The following is a 24511-nucleotide window of genomic DNA, read 5'->3' on the forward strand; positions in this document are numbered from 1 at the left end:
GCTTATTGTCCTCATCATCTGTGTTTAGGATTCCCTTAAGTATTTTCAGTAAAGTTAGCTTGGTGGTCATGCATTACTTATATTATCCTTTCACAGAAGGTCTGTATTTCTCCTTTAATCTTGAGGGATAGCCTTGCAGGATATAATAACATGAGTTAGTGATTATTTTCTTTTAGGGTTTGAAAAATATTATCCCAGCCCCTTGCCTGTAACGTTTCTGCTGAGAATTCTGCTGTTGTTTGGATGGAGTTTGTCCTTATAAGTTACTTGGTACTTCTCTCTAACAGCTTCTAATTTTTTTGTCTTTGTTCTGAGTTTCTAGCATCTAAACTGTGATGTGTTGTGGAGAGGTTATTTTCTGGCCATATCTTCTGGGATTCTAAATGTCTCCTTTACCTAGGTATCCATCTCATTCCACAGATTTGGGAAATTTTTTATAATGATTTCAGTAGGTAGAATTTTTAAGTCTTTGATCAGTACTTTGACACCCTCTTCAAGATTGATGATTCTTAGATTTATTCTTTTTGAGTTGTCCAGGAGCTCTTGACTAATCTTTTCACTGTTTCTTGTGCTTTTTTCATTATTATTGACTCATTAGTATTGACTGAATGTTCTAGTACATCTACCTTTTCTTCAAGACCTGGTAACCTTTTTCTGATTCATCTTGCCTATTGCTGAGACTTTCAATGGAGTTTTTATTTGACTGGTTGAAGTTTTTATCTCCAGAATTTCTGCTTGATTTTTTTTATAACTACTATCTTATTACTGTAGTGGTCTTTCATACGCTGCATTATCTTCTTTAATTTATTCAGCTGCTTATTTATATCTTATTTAAGCTCATTGATCATCTTAATAGTTGATTCATTCAGTTGCTTATTTGTCTCTTCCTTGATCCCATTAATCATTTTAACCAGCACTGTTTTAAAGTCTTTGGAATTTTACCCACTTCAGGATTAATGGGATCAGCTTTGGGGGAGTTAAGAATTTTGTAGGGGCATCCTGTTGCCTTGTTTTTCATTACAGCTGTGATTCTCCATAGAGGTTTGCAGGTCAGACAGGAATACTCTCTTCCACTCTCCTGTGGGAGTCTTTTTTTTTTTTGACAAACTTTCCCTTTGTGATGTACCCAGGGTAGTAGCTACATCTTCAGGTGAGAGTTCCCCCCTAGTCTGAATGCTACCTCCAGCCCCATAACACATTTGGGATAGGAGAGAGTACCAGTAACATCACGAATTGAGAAGTTAACCACATATAACTTCAGGTGATTAAGGACTTGTTTAAAGACATGACTACTATTTTGTAGACAGGGGTGTAATAAAATATAACAGCCTAGAAAAAAAACTTTACTGATATTTATATTAATCCTAATAGTATATATATAAAAGAGAAAAATATAAGGAAAAAGGAAAAGAGAGAAAGGAAGATGAAAGGGGGAGAGCTTAGAGACAGAAGAAGGTATGTCGGGGGAAGTAAAGCAAACAGAGAAAGAAGGGAATATAAACAGGAGTTGACAAAAGAGACATGGAGATTGTATCCAATTATTGAACTAACAGTGAAACAAAGATATCTCTACAAAGCAACCATTGATGTGGGAATTTGTGATAATATAGTATATGTAGAAGCAAAGATAGAAAACTGATTCATACAGTTATTCCACGTATATTAGAAGGCAAATCTGATAGTTTGAAGCAAAATATTGACAGAGGAGAAAAAAGGAAAGGAAAAAGAAAGGTCAGCTATCCTGTGGTTCTGGTTAGGATGATATCCCAGGGCAGCTTGGCAGTGCTGCTGTCTTTAGACCACCGTGTTCTGGATCCTCTAGTTTTCTTAGGTCTCTGACTGGCAGGGCACTGAGGGTTCACCAGAAAGTCTCAGCCTCAGGCTGAGCCTCACTCCTGCCTTGATGTCTGCAGCTGTCCCTGCCCTGTCCTTCCCTCTCTAGATCCCATCATACTACTTTGAGCCCAGACTCTCCCTGACCACGATTACAGTGGCACCTGTGCCCAAACAGATACAGCCTCAGCTTCCACCTAGCCAGCAGCTTCTCTCTGGGTTGCAGACCCGGCCGTGCCAGTGCATGCACACTAACCCGAGGCAGGATCATTCATTCAGTCTCCCTGTTCCCCACCACTTGGTATTTCTAGCCCTGCTGGCTCTGCTCCCTGCATGTCTCTCTGTCTCCCTGACCCTGCAGTGCCCAGGTCCTGGGAGGTGTTCCTGGATGAATATCTCTGACTCTGGGCTCCATGTGCCAGCAGAAGTACTGCTCAGGCCAGCTGGTAGTGAGGCAGTGGTGTCCATGTTAGGTGCTGAGTAGTACCTGCCCCATCAGCTTCTCCAACTGGAGAACTTTGTCCTTTTCACACCATGGATCACTCTCCAAACCTGTGCTGCAAGCAGAGTTGGGGGAAGCAGCAGCTTGCTTCTTATTCCAGCTGCCCTTCTCTCTGGATTTCTCCTCTTCACTGTAACTCTCAAGCCTATCTTGTCACCTGGGTGAATGTCTCAGAGCCATCTGTGAATGCTGTTGTCTCTAGTCCCCCCACGCTTGGATCTATATCCCTAAGGTCTATTTTTCCATCCTTGGGCCTCCAGAGACCTCATCAAATTGGTCTCCAATTTTCTAGCAACCAAGTGGTTCTACCTGGGCTTTTGAACAGATACCAGCCGCTACCAAGAGCTCATAGCTGGGTTTTCCTTCACCTCCCAGGCTGTGTCCTCCTTTTCCAGTTTCTTTCTGGAGACCCACCTCCTACCTACATGGCTATCTGAAGGTAGACATTTCTGCCTTTCTAGAGCCCTCCCATTGCATGGAGATGTATAGCCTTGGATTCTGGTTGGAGATGAGCAGGTCCACATGGAGTCTATCTGTGCAGAGGTCCTGTATCTTCCCCAGCATGGCCTCAGCCCACTAGCACTCATCTTCCAGGAGGCAGCCTCTTTGCAAATAGGTGGACATCTCTTTACCTTGGTGTTCACATCTAAAAGGCAATTTAGAGTTAGTCATTCAGCATAATTCATTTCAGAAACACAGATTTAAGCTCTTACTATGTGGCACTGTTTATATTAGATGTCTCACAAATGCTCTCTCTCTCTCTCTCTCTCTCTCTCTCTCTCTCTCTCTCTTAATTCCCACAACCCCTTTTAAACTGAGAATTTTTCATTTTCATTTTGTAGCATGCTCTTCTAGGGAGAATGGCATGCATAAAGATCAGGAGGCCTTAGATAACAGTGTGTCTGTGTCACAGACTGAAAGTACACAGCATTGAAAGGGGAATCACAGAAGAGGGCAGCCACTCGGGCAGTGCCCTTAGAGATGCCATATGGCAGGATATGTGTCCAAGAAGATGACTGTGCAAGGTGTAAAGGTATGAGGGAGAGATGAGGGTGCACAGACCATGCAGGGGCAGTGTTAGGGGACTATTAAAAGAGGACATTTTGGAGGGAAATCTCCTGCCCAGGCAGCTGATGGGTCCAAGTGGCAGAGTTCAGAGCACTCTGTCTCCCATGGTGCTGGCTGCAGCTGACCCTTGCTCCAGTGATGTCCTGCCTGCCTTCCCCAAATCCCCCCACAGTCCTGGGTGGCCTCATTGAGGGAGCTTCAGTGCCAAAGGCTCCCATGGCTGAGCCAGCCCTAAAGCACAAATATCTGACTATTGACTGCAGTGGATAATGCTGCTTTACTACAGGAACCTGGGTCAGGGTGCTATGGAGCACCGCACCTCCAACCACACATTCTGGGCCTTCCTGCATTGTTTCTTCTGTGGAACATCCCAGGCACTGAGAAATGGCCTTTCCCTCAAGGGACAGCCCCGGAAGGCCTGGCTCAGGGCTGGGGGTGCTGTGGTAGCAGTGACTATGCTGCAAACCCTGGCAGAAGCCAGAGACACCAGCTTCCTTGTGAGCAGACTGCAGGTGGAGTAGGGGATTGGAGGTTAGGGCTGATGTTTGCTCAGGCTTCTGATCTGCAAACTACAGAAGCCACACACAATTCCTGCATTCTTTTCAAAGACCAAGGAGAAGAGGATGAGAGATGTTGGCAGATACAAGTTCACTTTCCTAATAGTCCTCTGGTTCTGTGTGTTAGAACTGTGCTAGGCTCCAACCATTGGGGACAGCCCTGTAGAAGCCCACAGCTCACCCACATTGAAATCAGGAGCCCCTCAGGGCCTTTATTTGTCCCTTCCATTCTTCTGAAAATAAAAATGCGTGCAAAGAGCTCAGGATAGTCTTGGTACACAGAGCTGTTGCCATCTGCATGTCGCATGGAGTCAATCAGGGCTGCCTTACTGCACTGCACCTCTCCAGGGGTCCATCTTTATTGCCATCAAGATAAAGTCTAAGACTGTTAAATGGTTATTTCAACATCACTCAGCAGTGGAGTATGAGTGGAGATTTAGTTTTACCCACTCAGTGGACATTTATTGAATACATGCTATATTCATGCTCTGCTGAAGACACTAGGGTTTAGTGGGCAAATCTGGCCCAGGTTGAGATGAATCCAAGGCCCTCGGGGGTCCTGTCAAGACTACCAGCCTGAACTGTACACATGGTCACATGGGAGTTGTTCTTATGAAATGACTGAGTAAGGGACAAGGCATAAATCTCCAGGGTGGCTAATGGTCAGGCCCCTCCAGGTCTCTCCCTGCTTACAATAGAGTCTCTAGGCTCACAGGAGGGGACCCTGTTACCAGAAGAGGGGGAATAGTAATTGGGTAGGTGGAAACAATTCCAAGGGAGGATCAAAAAGATGTTTTGAAAAGAATATAAATGAGAAGCAAATGAAGGAGACTCCCTCCCAAGTCAAAGTTGGAGAAGGCAAATCTCTTTTCCCTACTGTTTTCCATATTTGTCTTTCTGTGAAACAAGATTAGTATTTACCTTCCTAGCAAGAGACCCATCCATCCATCCATCCATCCATCCATCCACTTCTCTACTCTTTCATCCATCCATTCATTTCCCAATTATTCCATCCGTCCATCCTTCCATTTGTGTATCCATCAATCTGCCCACCCACTCACCCACACATCCTTGTATCCACCAAACCCTTCCACCACTTGTCCACCCATCTTTCCATTCATGCACACATGCACCCAGTATGCATTCATCCACCAAAGTTTTATTAAGCACCAGCCGTGTGCCTTTGTTAGTGATGGATTCTAGAAATAAGCACCTAAGGACCTCAGAGATCCATGAGGTAAACACATTTATGAAATGATAGTGTATAGTTTACCATGAAAGAGGGTGTATCCAGGGTGATTTGGGAGCTGTGGAAGTCCTACCCCTGCCTGGAAAAGAGCATTGCTCAAGTTTGTTTCTTTGAACTAGAATGCATACCTCCTCCCCAGCAGACACACTTGTGGGAGGACTGAGGGCTTTCCTTGGCTTTTTGGAGTCATTTTCTGCTTTTTCCTTTCCATTGCAGACCTCTCTGCATTCTTAGGTTTGTTGAGTACCGTAATCATTGTGAACAGAAGTGCTGGAGGGAAAAAGGAAAATTCTGGGGGTGCTGCTCTGGGGCAGAGCTGGGGCAGTGCTGTGGGCTCTGCCCGGATTTGCGAGTGTAGGTATAGGTGGGGCTGTTGGTCAAAGGGTCCTGCTGACTCAATAGCACCAGCTATGAGTGTGTGGCTGGGGGTTCATGAATGTGTGGAGAAGAGAAATCTTCACATTGTCAAGTACTCTCAGCTTCAAGTTACCCTTTTGGAAAAACAATAAAATAAAGCCTAAAAACCCAAGCCAACTCCTAAGAGGCTTATATTCTCTTATAACAACATCCCTGTTATGAGTCTGTAGTCCACAGGGGAGAAGAGATGTGAAAACAGTTTTGCAGTGGTGAGGGGTCTGGGTGCTGCGGAGCTGCCAGGAATCAGGGTGGGGGAGGGGAGTTTGGTTCTGCTCATTGCATAAATGCTCCCCCGGGCCATGAGGGCCAGAGACACAATTCTGTCATGATGTCCCCTGTAGGAGCGAGGTCACGCTCCCAGTGCCCATTGGAAGGAGCGGTTCTGCTCTTGAACATCATCCGGGTACTGACTTACTGCTTCCCCTTGGCCCAGGGTCTGCTTTCGGTCAGCAGTGGTCATCATCCAGACACCCTCTTGCCGGTTCTGTAACATCTGTCTGTCTTCCTCTCATTTCTCACACCTCTGCTGTAGGGAGGCACCTGACACAGGGCCCATGGTGCACAGTGAGGACATGAGACAAGAGCAGACAGGACAGGGCTCTTCAGAAGCGGCCACTCCAGGGGACACTTGCGGGGCAAGCAGGTGGCTCTACTTGGACGTGTCATGGTGGAAGTGACCCATGAGAGCCAGCATGAGCTGGTGCTGGATAGGCATGCTGTAGTGTATGTTTCTGATGCCTCCTCCCCATGGCCTTGCTCTGATTTCCGGTTCATTGTGGGGGACACTTCCCACTATACAGGTTCTTATCTGGGACATTCAGACTAAGACAGATGATCAAGAAAGTGAGGCAGAGAAAGAGGCATGGACACAGGGGCACCTGGGGGAGGCTGGAGCTGAGGTTGGGGGTCTCAGTGGGTGGTCCTGCAGCCCATAGAGCCTGTCTGATCTTCCCAGGAGTAGTCCGGAAAGGCCCACATAGTCTCCTTTTTCTATGCAGTGTTGTTGTTGTGGCATATTTTTAGCAAGATTCTTGCTTGGGTGTGCAGAGACTGGTGCCCTTGACCCACTTTGGCTGACTGTCATTTGTCCAACAGTTATCAGCGAGGTGCCCCGGCCTGACCAAGGGTGGATGTCACCTTTCCTCCACCCTCTTCCCTCCCCCTCTTCGCCTGTGTGCTTCAGTGTCCTCTTGGAGGACTGGGGTCGTGTGAGGGGACATCTGAAAACAGGGCTGCTCTGTGCCCCGTGGGGGCTCTGCTGGCCTTTCTGGTCATCCCGCTCAGAGTCTTATAGGCACACCTGTCCCACCCCCAGATCCTTCAGGCTGGTTGGCCTCACACTGCCATGCTGCTCTTCATGCTACCACCCATCATCTCACATAAGGCTTTACTCTCGGGGGCTCTGGGATGGGGCCGTGTCACCTCTAGGTCCAGCTTCCCTGCAGACAGCTAACTGGTTGCAGATCCCAGATGTGTTCCATGGGTGGCAGTGCCTCCCTGTGCAGCAGGCTCTGGAGTCTCTATTTCTTCGCTGCCACACGGTCACACAGGACACCACTCTCCCAAAGGCAGCAGTGACTAGAGTGGTCTTTGTGAGACCCAGGTCTGATCATCAGAGCCCTCTACCAGCACCCTTTTCCCTGAAGTCCTTTCTGTTACTCCTTGGTGTGTCCCACAAGGCTCTTCGTGGCTCTATCCCTGCTTCTGTTGGCCCTGCCCCATCCTTACTGTACCACTCACACTGTTGTATTAAACTGCTTTCTGTCTTCTAACCCAGGGGTCGGTGAAGTCTGGTGATAGGGTGAATCCAACACATTGCCATTTTGGTGAATAATGTTCCATCAGTGCACAATTGTACCTATATGTTGATATATTGTCTGTGGCTGTTCTCAGGTTATGACATCAAGATTGAGCAGTTACAAATGAGACAGAAAGGCCCTCAGAGCCTAAAATCTTTTCCATCTGGTCCTTCACAGAGAACTTTGGTAGAGCCTGCCCTAACTGGCCTCATTCCTCTACACTTTCATGCCTTTACAAATGTCCTTCCTTCCCTTTATCCCACTGAGCCTGATGCTAGTCCTTCCCACCATCCTTTGCTACCTGAGCAGGTCAGTTTCCTGCTGCTGGTCACACTGGTTCCCCTTATTGACGCGTGCATCCACCTCCTGCTCCCAGTCCTGATGCAGCAGCAGGTCTTATCCTATGGGAGCTCCAGCACCCACAGGGCTGCTGAACAAGCACCAGGAAGCCAGGGGCTCATGGCATAATGTTGGGCTTCACATCTTACCACTGCATCCCATGTTGCCCTGCTTTCTGTCTCTGGAAATCCAACAGTAGAGACTTTCACTGCCTTTGTCTTTGCAGATCTCCAACCTCTATCTGTATGACAGTGTTCTGATGCTGGCCAACGCCTTCCACAGGAAGTTAGAAGACCGGAAGTGGCACAGTATGGCAAGTCTCAACTGCATACGGAAGTCCACCAAGCCATGGAATGGAGGGAGGTCCATGCTAGACACAATCAAAAAGGTGTGTATATCCTCCTGGTTGGGCCGAAGCTGGGGATAGATCCCTCCTTGTCCCCCTGCTCTTTGCCCATCCAGCAGCTAGCCTGAAGCTAGAATCTCTTTGGGGCTGTCCTCAGTCTTCTCTGCAGATTACTGTCTGTCACTTCCTGTGCCTGCCTTGAAAGCTGGGGGAACTATGGTTCAAGGATTGTGTTGCTATTATGGTCTCCTCTTTAAGGAGACTGAGCTTCAGGAAGGTTAAATAACTTGCCCAAGGTCACCAGTAAGTATGATATGGAGGCAGCTGCCTACCCTGTCTCCTAGATATCCCTCTGTGCAGGCTACCACCCTCCATGATCAGTCTCCATTGGCACTGCCATGTGCTGATCAGCTAGGACCTCAGCACATGTGAGCACACTGTGTGTGTGATGTGTGCCATGTTTAGGAGGCTGGATTTGAAGTGAATTGGGTAATTCACACAAGACTTGTTAGAGTGAATTGGCTTTTAGAGGCTTCAAAAGAACATTTAGGGAAATCTACAGTGTTCGGGGTTTTAGTCACAACAAATTGTGCATGGTTTCAATCACAGTGAACCTGTTCTGATGTTGGTTTAAATTTATTGCAGATCAGTACAGATTGGGGCCCCTTGTGGGCCAGCTTGGTCTCTGGGACTCTACCATGGGAACTAACACTGGGTGACATCTTCACTCCAGGTTTGAAGAGAGCAGGGTGGTGGGGGACTTACCACAGCTCATCTAGCCCCTGCTGCCTTCTGCTCCATGGAGCCCCTGAACTGGAGAGGGGTGTGCGGCTGGCGATCACCATAGCCAGTCCTTCAGGTCACCATGCTCTGTATACCTGGTCTCTCCTTTAGTCTAGTGGGCTCTGTGATGTGGATCTGATTAACTTCAGGCTGAAGCTGGGAGATGGGCAATGATTTGTCCAAGGCAGCACATGTCTTCAAGCCAGGACTGGAACAGTACTTATATTCTTGCCCTGCAAGTTACAGCCGTGTGTTAGATATGGCTCTTCCTGACTTGTGACCTTCATTTTCATTATGCCAAGAGAAGCCCCTGGAGAGGTTGCAAGGTAAGACTAGATGTCCTGAGAGAGGGACAGGCTGTCAGTCTTTCATCCCATGGTTCTCACAGTACCTGGCACAGAGCAGGGGCTGTAAACACACTGACTGCACAAAGGCCAAGCATAAGGCTTAGGGATTTCCCATCAGCCAGTGGTCTGAGAAGCACTGATCTTGCCCTGAGGCCATCTGACTGCCATCCACAAAGTCTTTGTTACAGGTGGTCCACCGCCTCCTTTTGACCCTCGTTGCTCCCTTCCTGGCAGCCTTTTTCTTCTTGGTGATTGTATCCCCACCCTCCAATGGCCTTTCCTCCTGTCCCGCAGGGCCACATCACTGGCCTCACAGGGGTGATGGAGTTTCGGGAGGACAGCTCGAATCCCTATGTCCAGTTTGAAATCCTTGGCACGACCTATAGTGAAACCTTTGGCAAAGACATGCGCAAGGTAAGCCTCAGAGTCCTCACCTCCCAGTGGCCCAATGAAGACAGCAACAGCTGCAGGACCCTGGGTTCCTAGCAAGTGTTAACTGGCATGGAAATCTCATCTCCTCCTCTCTGTCTGTCTCTTTCTCTGCCTCTTTCTCTCTGTCTCTGTCTCTTTCTCTCTCTCTGCTGCTGCTGCTGTTGCCCTTGATGTTGATGTTTAGGGGGGATGCTGGGGAGGGGGTGTAGAGAGATTTGCAGACAAGAAGTGCCACTGGTACAGTTTCTTTGAGTCCAGGAAGGGCCCCTCGCAACCACTGAGCCACTTGCAATGTGTAGTGCTCTTTGGACTAGTGGGGGCACCACGTGGAGGCTGGAAGGGGCAATGTGTTTTCCCAGAGAGGCGAAGTCAGCCCACTGTGGGGACAAGTGTGACTAATGGCTGAGGTTGGAGACAGAGGTTACAGCCAGAATGTCATCCAGATCCAAGGGTGAGACGAGGCCATGAAGAGAAAAGTGAGCCACAAGGAGGGGGGAAGTGGGGAGTCTGGAGTCCAGTGGAGAGGGAAATGAGAGATAGATGAGCAGAATAACCCAGGGTAAGGCTTGGGTTTATTTACTTTTGGTGCAGATGGAAGGGCTGGGGGGATCCTCCCAGTGACATGTGGCCTCCTCTTCCTCCTCTTATGGGGGATGGAGGACAGTTTCTCAGAATCAAGGAAAGCAGGGAAGTCAAAATATCATCTAGCTACTTGTGTTAGCCATCTGGCCTGTTATGCAGAGTGGAGACCCCCAAAGGTAAGAGGGGACCTGTGAGGCTAAGAATCTAATAGGATTTGGGACCCAGTCATCAATATGGCAAGGAACAGGTTGGAGTAATTATCCAAATAAGGAACTTCAGCTGTAGTCACTGTGAGCAGTGTGGAGCCAGTGATGGGTGTGCAGATAAGGGCAGTGGCCTGGCCAACCCTGCTGGCTTGGTTGCATTCCCAGAAAGGGCCCATGTGCTTGTTGGGACCAGAGAAGGGAATGTGCATGGTGTAAAGAGGCCACAGGGCTCAGACTTCTTGGGAAAGGATGAAAGCATTCACTGATTACATACACTCAGGCACAGGCTCATGCACTAACGTAAGTGCTCACACATACACATTTCCACAATCTCATGAGGGGGATGTGTTCACTAATGGCAGTGCTCTAGAGGTGAAGGACAGTCCTTGCAGGTAATGAGCTCTCAGCAGGGGCTGGATAAAGACTCCTCTAGCCATGCCTCCAACACTGGCTGGGGCAGTGGAGAGCTGGACAATGGTTAAGGAATGTGGGGATATTGAGAATCTGGGAGGGTAGGGGACTTTGTTGGTTTTGTCAATGGACAACCAGAGTAGAAGAAGGAGGCATGTTTGTAGAAGGAAGGAGAGTTGCAGAGCAGGGAGGGATCATAGATAACACAGGTAGAAGGACTCACTTCCCAGGAAGAGGCTAGGATGCCCTGGGGTCCCTGTATGATGAGGACAGTGGGGGACTTCCTGGCCACCTAGTAATGAAAGAGAGAGTCACAGGTTGGTCAGGCAACTTCTAGGAGATTCAAATGTTGTGATGTATTGACCGACACCCATGTCTTGCTGATGTCTCAGAGTCTCAAGGTTTACTTGTGGGGCCATCCAGGAGTTGTTGACTATCCTGGGGACATCCTATGGGGCACAGTGTGACCTGCAATGTCAAGGGATGCCTAACGCTGGGAGGCTTGGCTGGGGGCTGCAGGTGATGGTCAGTGGTGGTCTGAGTCATGACCACAAGGAAAAGGGGTTTGTGTGGGGAGGCCCACCTGGTAAAGGGAAAGAGACATGTTCAGCCACTCTGGTGTGCCATATCTGGCAGAGTGTGTTGCCTGCTGGAATAACTCTTCATATCAGCAACGGCACTGGGTACCTGCCTTCGTCCCTCAGAGTTCCTCTGAGGCCCTGGCTGCTGCCTCCTTTGCTGCCTGCAACTTCCTTTCAGCTCTGTTCTAATATTGAGGTCCCCACAATCAGCAGAATGTGGGCAGTGGGGGGTCCCTGATCCCTCTCAGCAGCTGACACTGCAACCCCATGCCTGACACCCTGCTGGCCGCTCCAGGTATCTGAGAGAGGGAGGGAGGCACTGTGTCCTCTACTTCCTGTTTCAGGTGTCTGAGCCTTCCATGTTGCCAAGGCAACGCTCCTCAAAAACCCTGAAGCCAATGGGAGCTGGAATCTCTCAGTATAAGGAGCTTCTGAGAAAGAGGCCAGAATGTAATTGAGTTGGAAGGGAAGCTGATTTTCAAGTGGGCTTTATTTTAAAATGTATCCTTTTGTCATTTTAAAATCTGCCCTTAATAGCTGCATATCCCAGTTTTTATCTGTCTGCCTAGCAGCTTATCTGTGGTAAGGAGAAGTTATCTGGAAGGCAGGAAATGGGATTTACCCTGGCAAATGTTTGTTATTCAGGCCCAGAGTGCATGAAAGTGTGACTTGGGGAGTGGCTTCAGGATGAAGCAAAGGTCAGGGATTAGGACAGTGTCCCAGGCAAGGGCAGCTTTTGAAGGCAGGGCTGACTTGTGGCTCCCAGTGGAAGGTGCTGGGAAGGCAGGTGATTTAAGGAATAATATAAAGGATATTGAAATAAACAGAAAATGGGGCCGGGCAGCAGATTTGTGGGTAGGGTTAGGATCCTGAGCTACACAAAAGCAGGGTCAAAATAAGACCCCTCCCCCTTGGCAGCTTTCTGGCCACGCCCCATACAGAGCTGCAAGGGGCCCAGCCTGAGAGATTGCTGGATGGCATTGTGCTGGACAGGGTCAAGGGTCCCTGTAAGATGAACTATATATATTTAAATTGAAAAACAACCACAGCAAACAAAACCACACAAAACCCCAGCCATTTGTTGAAGATTGAAACCAAGAGGAATTGTTTAAATTAGGGAGCAAATGGGTATTTTTCTTAAACTAAATAACCTGGTGGGAAATTGAAAAGAGGGTGAGTCATCCAGGCGTTTTAGATTAAGTGGCACCAAGAGATGTGGATTACTCAGCCTCTGCATAGGAGGGAAGGAGTGGGTGATCGCCTTCCACTGCAGGGTGCTGGACAAACACTAATTAAATTATCACATCCAGGAAGTGCATTCTAGTGGAGGGAGCACTGGATGGCGAAATGAAAGGTCTATGTCACCAGCTTGCTGTGTAACCCCCAGGCAAAACATCCATGTTTCTGTGCTGTACTTGAGCCACATGGCATGGGTCTGCCACCAGGGGTGGGGTTTTCTGGGAAGCCACTTCCTGACCCCCTGGAGTTGGGAGACACTGATGTCAAAGGTTTCCTGCTTCACCTTATTGGAAGTCCTCTATTTTCAGCTCACAGACCTTGGAAATAAATTCAGCTTCACAGATTTCTACTTGGCCTTGTTTCTCTTTGCTCAAACACGAATGGTCAAAGGGGGAATCCCATGAGGTTGCCCATATGTCCTTAGCTGTTGGCACGAACTGGGCCAGATCTGTTGGAAGACACCTTTCCCAAGGGGAAGCTGTTTAGAATAGGACAAGGAGGAGCAGGTTAGGAGCTCCTCACGTCTATATATTGTCTATGTATAAAGGTGCATTCTGTGTGTTGGCTCATGGACTCTGGGCCCTTGTGTTGCTCTTGGTTCTGCCTCTCCTGGGGTTTTGCAGTCACCTTCTTTCTGAACCTTGCGATTCTCCAAGGTGCAGCTCCTCACCATGCCACATGCTAAAGCCAGAGTCCAGAGGGGTGGGCTGCTTGGCAGCCCTGAGCAGGTACAACTTGCCCCATGAGCCTGGGCAGGGCCCAGCTCTTCTTAAGTGCCTGGCAGGAGAAACCCACTCCTTATAAAGACCTAGGGGTGAGTGGTGTGGGAGCTTCACCTCTAAGGAGATTTCATTTTGGAGGCTGTTATGGTTGTTGGAGTGATTAGTGGGAGGAGGAAAACATGGTTGTCTCTTCCCTCCACAAGCATGTCTTGCCTGGACTGTGAAACCAGTTTCCCTTAGGAAACATTTTTCCATGACCTGATTGCTGAGCTTGGCTGCCCTTCTCCGTCACAATGGCATTGGTCTGGGGACTTGTTTCCTTCTGCTAACACAGGGGCCCTGGTGCAGTGAAACCCTGAGAAGGTTGCCAAATGTCCACAGGCTCTTTGAACTTTGTTTCCCAGTGGTGGTATCCACCTGACTCGCAGGCTCAGGGGAGGGCACTGCAATTCCTTGAGAAGGAGGGTAAGGAAAGGGCAGGAGCATCCAGATGGTCTGTGGGTTTGCTTTATGCCTGCCTCCCAGGATTAAGGAGTCCCTCATGGCACAGAGGGGACATGGCTATTTTTTTGCTCCTTTGTAGAGGGAGAATTGAATTAGGATCGAGAGGCTGGGGAAGTATTTAGTCACTTGTATATTCAACCTTTTCTCCAGCCTGTGAAGTCTGGTCAAGCAGGATCTTTCTTGACTACAAATTTGTTACATAGTTGTAGAAGCTCACATATGTGTTTGTAATCAATGAGGACTTGGACCAGGGAGCCCTGAGGGTCCCTTTGCATTAACTCTTGTCCCCAGCATATCTCAGTAGTTTTCTATACAGTTGCACTTGGGAAGCTGAGTCCCAGAGGCTGAAGAGACAGACTTGCTTATGTAGCACCAACATCATGTGAGTGTGCTGGGGCTGGAAGGCAGGTGTGTGTGCATGTGCGTGCGTGTGTGTGTGTGTGTGGCAGAGGACCCACCACACCCTTTCTAAACTAGAAGCAATGAGGATCCTTTGCCCACCTTCCCCTCCCATCTCTGCCTCCTCCCCAGAGCCAACATTAGGGCATCCACTTCTCTTTCAGTCACTGCCCCTATCCCTTCCTGTTGCCAGAGCCTGCTAACTTCAAGTTCTCCCACAACTTGGCCTTGCCTCAGCCTCCCAGTTGAAGCAAATACTCCCAGGGAATGGGAGAGCTTCCTTTTTCCTTTCTAGTTTAAGATGCTTCTTCTTTTGTCTTCTCTGTCAATTTCGATTCTCCATAAAAGACAGCTTTAGGGCAGGAATCAAATGTCCCCCTCAGTGCCAGGCCTGCAGGAGGGCCTCTTGGCTGCTGGTAACTCAGAGTAGTAATTGCTCATCACACAGTGATCACCACGTTTGAAGACCCCAGTCCTCCCTGGCTCAAAAGTATGTCATTATCATTCTCCTCCATGTCTGCTACACTATGTTAGAAACTGTCCCACATTCTCAAGGTTCAGAAGTTCTACGTGGTGAGTGTGGTGAGTGAGGCCATGCTGAAAAGGCACATAGGAGACAGGCTAGCTCTGGTGACACAGTAGAGGCCATTGATGCCAGGAGCCTCACAGTAGTGAGGAGGGGCCTGGAGGTGGAGGTGGCTTGGGGACAGCCAGCCAGAGCGCTGTGCAGTGTCTCCTGTAAGCTGCTGTCACAGAGGCTCCCGGCTGTGCACAGTGAGTTGCCGGAGAGAAATAAACTCCAGTCCCTCCATGGATTAACATTCTTGTGTCGTATTTCCTTGGTAAAATGTCAACTGTTCAGAACCCCTAGTGCAAAAACTGCTTTTGACAGATCTGAGACCCAAAACAAACACTGCCATCTCATCTGAGTAAAGGCAGAAGGAAAAGATGCTATTAGTATTTCATTTTAAGTAACGTTTCATCAATACATGCTCATTTAGGGTGGAATGTTTAGAAAATACAGATAAATGAAATGAAAAATATAAAAGTAGCTATAATCTCTGAACCAAGAAATAAATACTTTTTGCATTTCTGGTGTATTTCCTGTAGGTTTTTTTTCCCCTCCCTCTGTACACAGATAGAGAGAGATATGTATATTTATCAAATTGCTATTTATTACACACACATTTTATATCTTGACTTTTCCACCTAACATTATATTGGGATTATTTTCTCATTTCTTTGACTATTCTTTGCAACTATAATTTTTTAATGGAAAGGCATTACTCAACCTACAGGGTGTTATCATTTATTTAATCTTCCTATTCAGTGAATATTCATGTTTTCACCCTATTATTATAGAATGGTACCATAATGAACATCCAAAATATACACAATTTTAATTATATTTATATTATATATATATATTTTTTTGTTTGTTTGTTTATTGGTGCTTTTTTTTTGGTACTGGGGATTGAACTTGGGACCTTGCGCTTGTGAGGCAGGCGCCAGAACCACAGAGCTAAATCCCTGGCCCTTTTTTATATATTTTTATTATATATTTTTAAAGAGGTAGGTTTACCATACAAGGGTAGTAATTCTTTTGATGTATTTGATACATATTTTCAAATTGATTATAGAAAGGCTTAATAATTTTTACATCTATGCATAGTATATGGAGGTTTGTGTTATATCTTATCCTCAAATAAAGGATAATATATACATATAAACATGTTTGCTAATTTAGTAGCAATATACAAAATAATGTTGATAAATTTATATCTTATGAGATTCTACATTTAAAAATATAATCATTGATCATTTGCTTTTTGCATTTTATAAATCATAACTCAAGTTCTCTGTCAAGGATAGAGTATTTCTTGTCAATCCATGAAATTTTTCAGAGGAGAATTGATAGTTACTTGTGTCAAATATTTTGTCTCAATAAACTGTTTTGCCTTTGAAATAAAAAATCTTCACATTGAAACATTTAAAATTTATGTGGTTAAATACTTAGATTTTTTTATTTGCAGAATTTTTCTGTGTTTGTACTTTTCAGAAAGTCATATCCAATTTGTAGAGTAGATATTATTTACCTGTACTTTCTTCTAGTTATTTTTATGGTTTGATTTTCTTTCAGCAAAATCTGCCATTTTCCCGGGGTGGATTTTGGATGAAGTGTGATGAGATGGTCTAGCTTCTACATGTTTTATTGAATGGTTCCCACCGCCACATATACAGTAAAACTCCCTTTACCCATTGCCTTGAATTTCATGTCTTATTCTAAGCTACAAGAAAAGTTGTACATCTCCTCATTGATTTTAAGAAAATTCTTAGTCCTTTTCTCTCCCAGCTTAAATTTTATTCATTTATGTGTATTGTTGGAATGTGCTTGTCTGCATGTAACAGAATGCCCCCCTCATGGATTAAACAATAGAAAGACGTCATCTCACATTAAGAGGGGCCTGGACCTAGGACAGGTTGGACTTGGCCATTTCCAGTGTTTAGTGCTCAGACCAAAGGCACAGTCACAGCCTTAATTTTCCTGAGGGTTTCAGGATGCCTGTGCCAGTTCCAGTGGTCATAACCAGGAAGATGGCAGCACAAGGGTGGAGGGAGCGAGTTCTTTTCTGTGCATCCTCTTTTTGTGAATGAGACATGCTTTCCTAGGAGCTGTCCTTGGCCTCCTAATTGTAGTAGGGGTTCTCCACTGAGATGCACAGGCCACAGGGACATAGTTCATATCCTGCATGTATCAGCCTGTGTCCCCTTCATGACATGGACAAAGGATCACTCATTCTTTTGTACTTTGGTGTTATGGCTTGTATCTAGATGTCCTCTCAAACCCTCATGTGCTTTTAGATGGGGCTTTGTGGAGGTGGCTGGATCTAGTGTGTGTGGTACTGGGATTAAGGGAGTATGATAATCAGACTGGTTTAGCATATTTCTGGGGATGGATAACAGAAGGCCCACCCTGGGTGAGGGTTGCACCAACTAGTAGCTTGTACCTTGGATGGGATAAAAGGAAAAGGAGGCTCAATGGTGCTATTTGCTGCCTCCTGCCTGCCCTGCCATGGACTATTTCCCCTCTACCATGCCACCCTGTCTTGGAACCAGCTGACTGTGGACCTGAAACTCTACAAACTGTGAGCTAAGATAAACCGTTTAACTTTGGGTGTTGAGTATTTTGTCTCACCAATGAGGAAAGTAACTGAGACATTCAGTGGACAGAACTCTGGAAAGTTGGAAAGAATTTGGCTATAAACTACTCTGGTCTAATTGTTGGATTTGGAGATATTGCCTTGATATCCTGGAAAAATTTCTCAGTTTTGACATTTCATGGAGTCATTTTTAGCAGTTTATTTCACTGAAAATCTCGCCAAATTCATTACTTAAGGTTTAATAGTATTTACAAATAATTTTTTAAATAGCTGTTGAAATGTCCCCCTTTTCATTCTTACTCTTATGTATTTATGTTGTCTCACTTTATTTCCTGAGAAGAACTGGCAAACTTTTTTAATTCAAGTTTTTAAAAAGTTAGGTCTAATATTTTAAATCATTTTTGTTGTATTTTGTTATTCTAATTAATTGATTTATTTTCATTCATACCTACTGCCTAGTATTTGTTTCATTGTTATTTCTTAAAGTTCTTATATGAGGTGTTTGATAATTAATTTCATTTTATCTGGTTTTGGGATGCCGTATATATTATACTGACTAGAGTTGTGACTGAATCTTAGTGGGTTTTCTAACATAAGCTGAAGGATAACACTCATACAAAAATATGCCTAAATCTTCAGGGGATCACAGTGAATTTTCAAAAAGTGGACACACCCTTGCAGTCAGCACTCACACTGAGAAGCAGAACATTTCCAGCACCCCACAGGGCTCACTGGTGCCCTCTTCTGGTCCCTACATCCACTGGTGGAACCACTTCTGTCAACCACTCTTCGTTTTTCCTGTTCTTTACTTTATATCAATATTAGACACTCTGTACTCATTTGTAACTGACTTCTTTTGCTTGACATTATGTAAGGTTCATTATTATCCTCCTGTGTAGTTTTAGATAATTTGTTCTTATTGTGTTTTAAAGTGAAGGCTTTATTACTACATAGGTATGCTGAGGCGAACAAATAAGACAGCTGCCATTGTAAAAATAGTTTGTTTCTGACAGTTCCCAAGAGAAGGGGGAAATCACATCAAAGTGCATGCTGAGAAGTACCAGAGTCTATCAGAAAGCAGAGGAAAATATGAGAATGCTTGGAACTTACATTGCAAGAGTGACATGGCTATTCTTGGCTCTCAGTATTACCTTGTACATTTTAAATTTAGATTGTCATTTTCCAAAAATAAACTAAGATTTTGACTGAGGTTACATTGACCTAATTTTTTTAATTAATTAAGTTTATTGGTACATTTCAGATACACGTAATCACATTTATCGTAGGGAATTTGTACATGTACATGATATATCTTGATTCTTTTTTTCCCATTTTCTTACCCTCTCTTCAACCCCTCTTCCCCTCATTTACAAAATCTTTGTTTTGATTTTCCTTATTTCTTTTCCTTTCTTTTCTTTCCTCTTCTCCTCTCCTTAGTTCCCCTTCGAACATTTTCTTCCTATTTCACAATATTTATTATACATTTTGGTCCTTACTTACACTTTTGGATTCTCACACCAGAGAAAAAAAGAAATTGAAGATGTAAAGAAAAGCTTACCAATAAAGAAAAGCCTAGGTCTTCATCAACTCACTGCTGAATTCTACAAGAAATTTAGACAAGATCTAATGCCATTACTCTTCAAACCCTTAGAAGCAAGTGTTACCCTGATAACAAAACCAGAGAAGGATCCAACCAAAATAGAGAACTACAGGCCAGTCTTCCTAAGGAACATAGATGCAAAAATCCTCAATAAGATATTGGCAAACAGAATATAGCAAAACATCAAGAAGATTGTACACCATGACCAAGTAGGATTCATCCCAGAGATACAAAGATAGTTCAACACATGACAATCAATAAATATAATACACCATATCAACTGAGCCAAGGACAAAAATCACATGATCATCTCAATAGACACAAAAAAACCATTTGACAAAGTCCACCACCCATTCATGATAAAAACCCTACAGAAAAGTGGAATAGATAGTCTCTATCTCAACCTGATAAAAGCCATCTATGAAAATCCAACAGTCAACATAGTACTAAATGGTCAAAAACCGAAATCCTTCATGCTAAAATCAGAAACAAGACAAGGATGTCCATTATCACCACTCCTATTCAACATAATTGTGGAAACATTAGCCAAAGCAATTAAACATGAGAAAGAAAGAAAATAAAACAGGAAAGGAAAAAGTTAAATTATCATTATTTGTGGATGACACGATACTCTGCATAGAAGACCCCCAAAACTCCACCAAAAGATTCTAGATTTAATAACCAAATTTAGTGGCATAGCTAGATACAAAGCCAACACTCAAAAATCAATAGCATTCCTGTACACAAACAGCAAACTCACTGAGAGAAATTAGGGAAACCATACCTTTCACAATTGCATAGAAAAAAATTGAAATACTTAGGAATCAATCTAACAAAGGAAATAAAAGATATTTACATTGCATTGATCAGTTCAGGAAAACATTTAGGAAACATTAACATCTCACCAGTACTGAGAAATCTAATTTATGAATATAATGTACCCCTCAATCAATTTATGAGATGTGATTGAAAAATTCAGGGAATGTCTACACTAAAAATACATTGCCATTAGTCCCCTCAGAATACCCCACCTTTCCTCAAACACACATATCCCATCATTCTTGCCACTTTCTGAAGCAGTTCTGCAAGTGCTCTTTCATGAGTGTCTTTAGTTGCAGTATTATGGGTGCTTTGATGTCCTGAATTGATTCAAAATGTTTCCTTTCTATGGGCCGGGGATTTAGCTCAGTGTTTTTGCTGCCTGCTGCACAAGAACAAGGACCTGAGTTCGATCCCCAGTACCAAAAAAAAAAAAAAAGTTTACCTTTTATGATCATTTTGATTTTAGGGAAGAGCCAGAAGTTGCACAGTGCCAAATCCAGTGAATAAGGTGGTTGGGGATACATATAACATTTTTATGAGCCTGTTGGCTGGCACAGCAAAAGCATTCACTGTATTTTTTGTTTGTTTGTTTTTTTGTATTTATTAATTTTTGGGTTTTTTTCTCTTAAATTCTTTTATTGGTACATTTTAGGTATACAATACATTTACATTTATCATTGGGTGCTTGTACCTGTACATGATGTATTTTGGTTCTTATTCTTTTTCCATTACCTCTGTGCCCATCCCCCCTTCCACCCTTCCCTATTTACTTACTTTGTTTCCATTTTATTTTCTTTTCTCATCATTTTGCCTTTCCCTTCTTTCCTTTCCCCTTACCCTCCCACTTCCCCTACCCTGTTGAACCTTTTCTTCCTATTTCGAATTATCATTTATTCATTTTAATCACTTCAATCCTTATTTACACTTTCAGTTTCTCACACTAGAGAAACTATTTGATATTTACACATGTGTGTCCTATTTCTTTCACTTAAAGTATGGCCTCAATATGCATTCATTGTATTTTTGATCATACCTTTCAAAGAGGATTTACAGAAGTGCTTCAGAAAGTGACAAGAATGATGACATAAGTGTATTTGAAGTGAGGCAGACTCTTTTGAAGGAGATTAAAGGTAATGGGTCCTTTACTGTAATAAAGGCTTTTAAAATTTTTTTAAGCATAACATTTATTGTACATTTTAGATATACATAAATGATAACACTCATCATAGGGAATTTGCACCTGTATATGATATATCCTGTCTCTTCTTTTTTCCCATTCCCCCTCCTCTCCCTAAATACAAAAGCTTTGTTTCCACTTTTTCTTTGATTTTCACTTTTTTTTCTTGTCCCTTCTACCCTTTTGCCCTTCCCGCTCCCCTGTTCCCTTTTCCATTTGAACATTTTCTTCGTGTTTCCCAATATCTATTATACATTTTAGCTCTTATTTTCACTTTTGCTTTCTCATACCAGAGAAACAAAGTGGTATTTAAACATATGTGTCTGATTTCTTTCCCTTAAGACTGTGTTCTCAAGGTGTATCCATTTAGCTAGAAACGTCTCAAGCTCATCCTTCTTTATGGCAGAATAGCATTAAATTATATAAAAAGACCACATCTTATTTTTGTATTAAATTCTTTTATTGGTACATTGTAGGTATACAACACAATTACATTTCTCATTGGGAATTGTACCTTTACGTAATGCATCTTGGTTCTTATTTTTTCCCCATTCCTAGCCCTCCCTTCACGCCCTCCACCCTTCCCCATTAACAAAGACTTTATTTCCATTTTTTCCATTTCTCAGCATTTTCCCTTTCCCTTCTTTCCTTTCCCCTGCCCCTCCCACTACCCCTACCCCTTTGAACCTTTTCTTCCTATTTTGCATTATCGATTATTCATTCTAATCATTGGTACATTTTAGGTATACAATATAATGACATTCATCATTGGAAATTTGCACCTTTACATAGTCTCTCTTGGTTCTTCTTTTTCGCCCTTGCCCAGCCCTACCTTCAACCCCTGCATTCCTCCCTATTTACAAAGATTTTATTCCTATTTTTCCATTTTCTCATATTAATCCCATTCCCTTCTATCCTTTCCCCTCGCCCTCCCACTTCCTTCCCCTTTGCCCCTTTTCTTCCTATTTCACATTACCTATTATACATTTAGTCCTAATTTACACTTTCAGTTTCTCACACCAGAGAAACTGTTCAGTATTTACACATGTGTGTCCTATTTATTTCACTTAAGAGTATTGCCTCAGTGTGCATCCACTTAGCTATAAATGTCTCTAATTTCTCATTTTTGATGGCTGAGCAGTACTCCATTTTATAAAAATACCACATTTTCTTTATGCAGTCTCCAGTTGATGGGCATTTGGGCTGTTTCCAAGTTTTAGCTATTACAAACTGTGCTGCTATGAACATGGGTGCACATATATGACTGTGGTATGATTCTTTTAATTCTTTGGGGAAGATCCTCAGCAGTGGAATAGCGGGGTCAAATGGGACTTCCAGTCCTAGTTCTTGGAGGTATCTCCATACTGATTTCCACAGTGGTTGCACCAGTCTACACTCCCACCAGCAGTGGAGCAGGGTTCCTCTTTCCCCACAGCCCCACCAGCATTTGTTATTGGTTGATTTCATGATAGCAGCCATTCTTTCTGGAGTGAAGTGGAATCTCAGCGTTGTTTTCATTTGCATCTCTCGAATGACCAGTGATGGTGAACATTTTTTCATGTATTTATTTGCTATTTGTACTTCTTTATCGAAGAAATGTCTGTTCATTTCAGCTGCTCATTTTTGGATTGGATCTTTAAATTTGGGAGGTCTGATCTTTTTAAGTTCTTTATAGATTTGAGATAGTAGACCTTTGTCTGAGGAAGAGCAGGTGAAGATTTTTTCCCACATTGTGGATTGTCTCTTCACACTGCTGATGGTTTCTCTTGCTGTGCAGAAGCCTTTTAATAAGAAGAGATCCCATTTGTTGATTGTGCTAGTTCATGGGCAACTGAGGTTTTGTTCATAAAGTCTTTTCCTACACCGATGTCTTCAAGGGTTCTACCTAACCTCTGTTCCAACTGGTTCAGAGTTTCTATTTTAATATTTAGATCTTGAATCCATTTTGATTTTAGTTTAGTGCATGGTGAGAGATACAGGTCCAGTTTTAATCTTTGGGAAGTTGAAGCCCAATTTTTCCAGCACCATTTATTAAAGAGGCTATCTTTCCTCCAGTGAGGGTATTTGGATCCTTTGTCAAAGATGAGATGGCTGAGTGTGTCTGGCGTTGTTTCTGCATCTTCTAATCTGTTCCACTGGTCCTCAGGTTTGTTTCTCTGCCAGTACCATGCTGTTTTTATCACAGTAGCTTTGTAGTAGAGTTGCAGGTTGAGGATTGTGGTACCCCCTGCCATGTCTCTGTTACCTAGAATTGCTTTTGCTATTCTGGGTCTCTTCTTGTTCCAAATGAATTTTTGGATTTTTTTCTCGAGGTCTATGAAGTATGGTGCTGGGATCTCAATTGGAATTGCATTAAATCTATATAGCAGTTTTGGAAGTATGGCCATTTTCACTATATTAATCCTTCCTACCCAAGAGCAGGGGATGTCTGTCCATTTTCTGATATCATCTTCAATCTCTCTTTTCAGAGTGCCATAGTTTTCAGAGAAGAGGTCTTTGATTTCTTTCATTAGGATGATTCCTAGGTATTTCAGTTTTTTGGATGCTCTTGTGAAAGGAATTATTTGCCCTATTTCTCTCTCAGTGAGTCTGTCATTGGTGTAGAGGAAAGCTATTGATTTTTGTGTGTTGACCTTGTAACCAGCTACTTGACTGAATTTGGTTTTTAAGTCTAGAAGACTTTTGGTGGAGTTCTTGGGGTCTTCTATATAGAGTATCATGTCATCTGCAAATAATGACAATTTGACTTCTTCATTACCTATCTTTATTCCTTTTATTTCTTTCTCTTGTCTAATTGCCATGGCTAATGTTTCCAGAACTATATTGAAGAAGAGTGGTGATAGTGGACATCCTTGTCTTGTTCCTGATTTGAGTGTGAAGGATTTCAGTTTTTGACCATTTAGTATGATATTGGCTGTTGGATTTTCATAGATGGCTTCTATCAGTTTGAGGTAGAGATCATCTATTCCAATTTTTTGTAGGGTTTTCATCTTGAATGCATGTTGGATTTTGTCAAATGCTCTTTGTGCATCTGTGGAGATAATCATATGGTTTTTGTCCTTGGCTCTATTGATATAGTGTATTGCATTGATTGATTTTCTTATATAGAACCATCCCTGCATCCCTGGGATGAATCCCACTTGATCAGGGTGTATGATCTTCTTGATGATCTTCTGCATTCTGTTTGCCAGTATCTTATTAAGGATTTTTGCATTAGTGAGATTGGCCTATAGTTCTCTTTTTCAGTTGGGTCTTTCTCTGCTTTGGGGATCAAGGTGATGCTTGCTTCCAGGAATGAATTTGGGAGTATTGCTTCCCTTTCAATTTCACTGAAGAGTTTAAACAGTAGTGGCAGCAGTTCCTCTCGAAATGTCTTGTAGAATTCAGCAGTGAAGCCATCAGGGCCTGGGCTCTTCTTAGTTGATAAAGTTTTTA

At 43.8% G+C, this 24511-nt stretch overlaps 1 protein-coding gene across 5 annotated transcripts in view; it reads left to right on the forward strand.

Moving 5' to 3' along the window:
• The window catches only part of Grid1 (glutamate ionotropic receptor delta type subunit 1), a 737700-nt gene that overhangs the window by 471321 nt on the left and 241868 nt on the right, over nucleotides 1–24511 (forward strand). For all 5 annotated transcript variants that reach the window (XM_004867724.3, XM_087201127.1, XM_087201126.1 and 2 more), the window contains 2 exons: nucleotides 7991–8152; nucleotides 9535–9654. In XM_004867724.3, the coding sequence (XP_004867781.1) occupies nucleotides 7991–8152; nucleotides 9535–9654 (282 nt within the window). The remainder of the gene's footprint in view (nucleotides 1–7990; nucleotides 8153–9534; nucleotides 9655–24511) is intronic.

This window comes from Heterocephalus glaber, unplaced genomic scaffold (genome assembly GCF_053883595.1).
Source record: "Heterocephalus glaber isolate CG9 unplaced genomic scaffold, H.glaber_assembly_v1.0 deba00001755, whole genome shotgun sequence".
NCBI classification, from domain to species: domain Eukaryota; kingdom Metazoa; phylum Chordata; class Mammalia; order Rodentia; family Bathyergidae; genus Heterocephalus; species Heterocephalus glaber.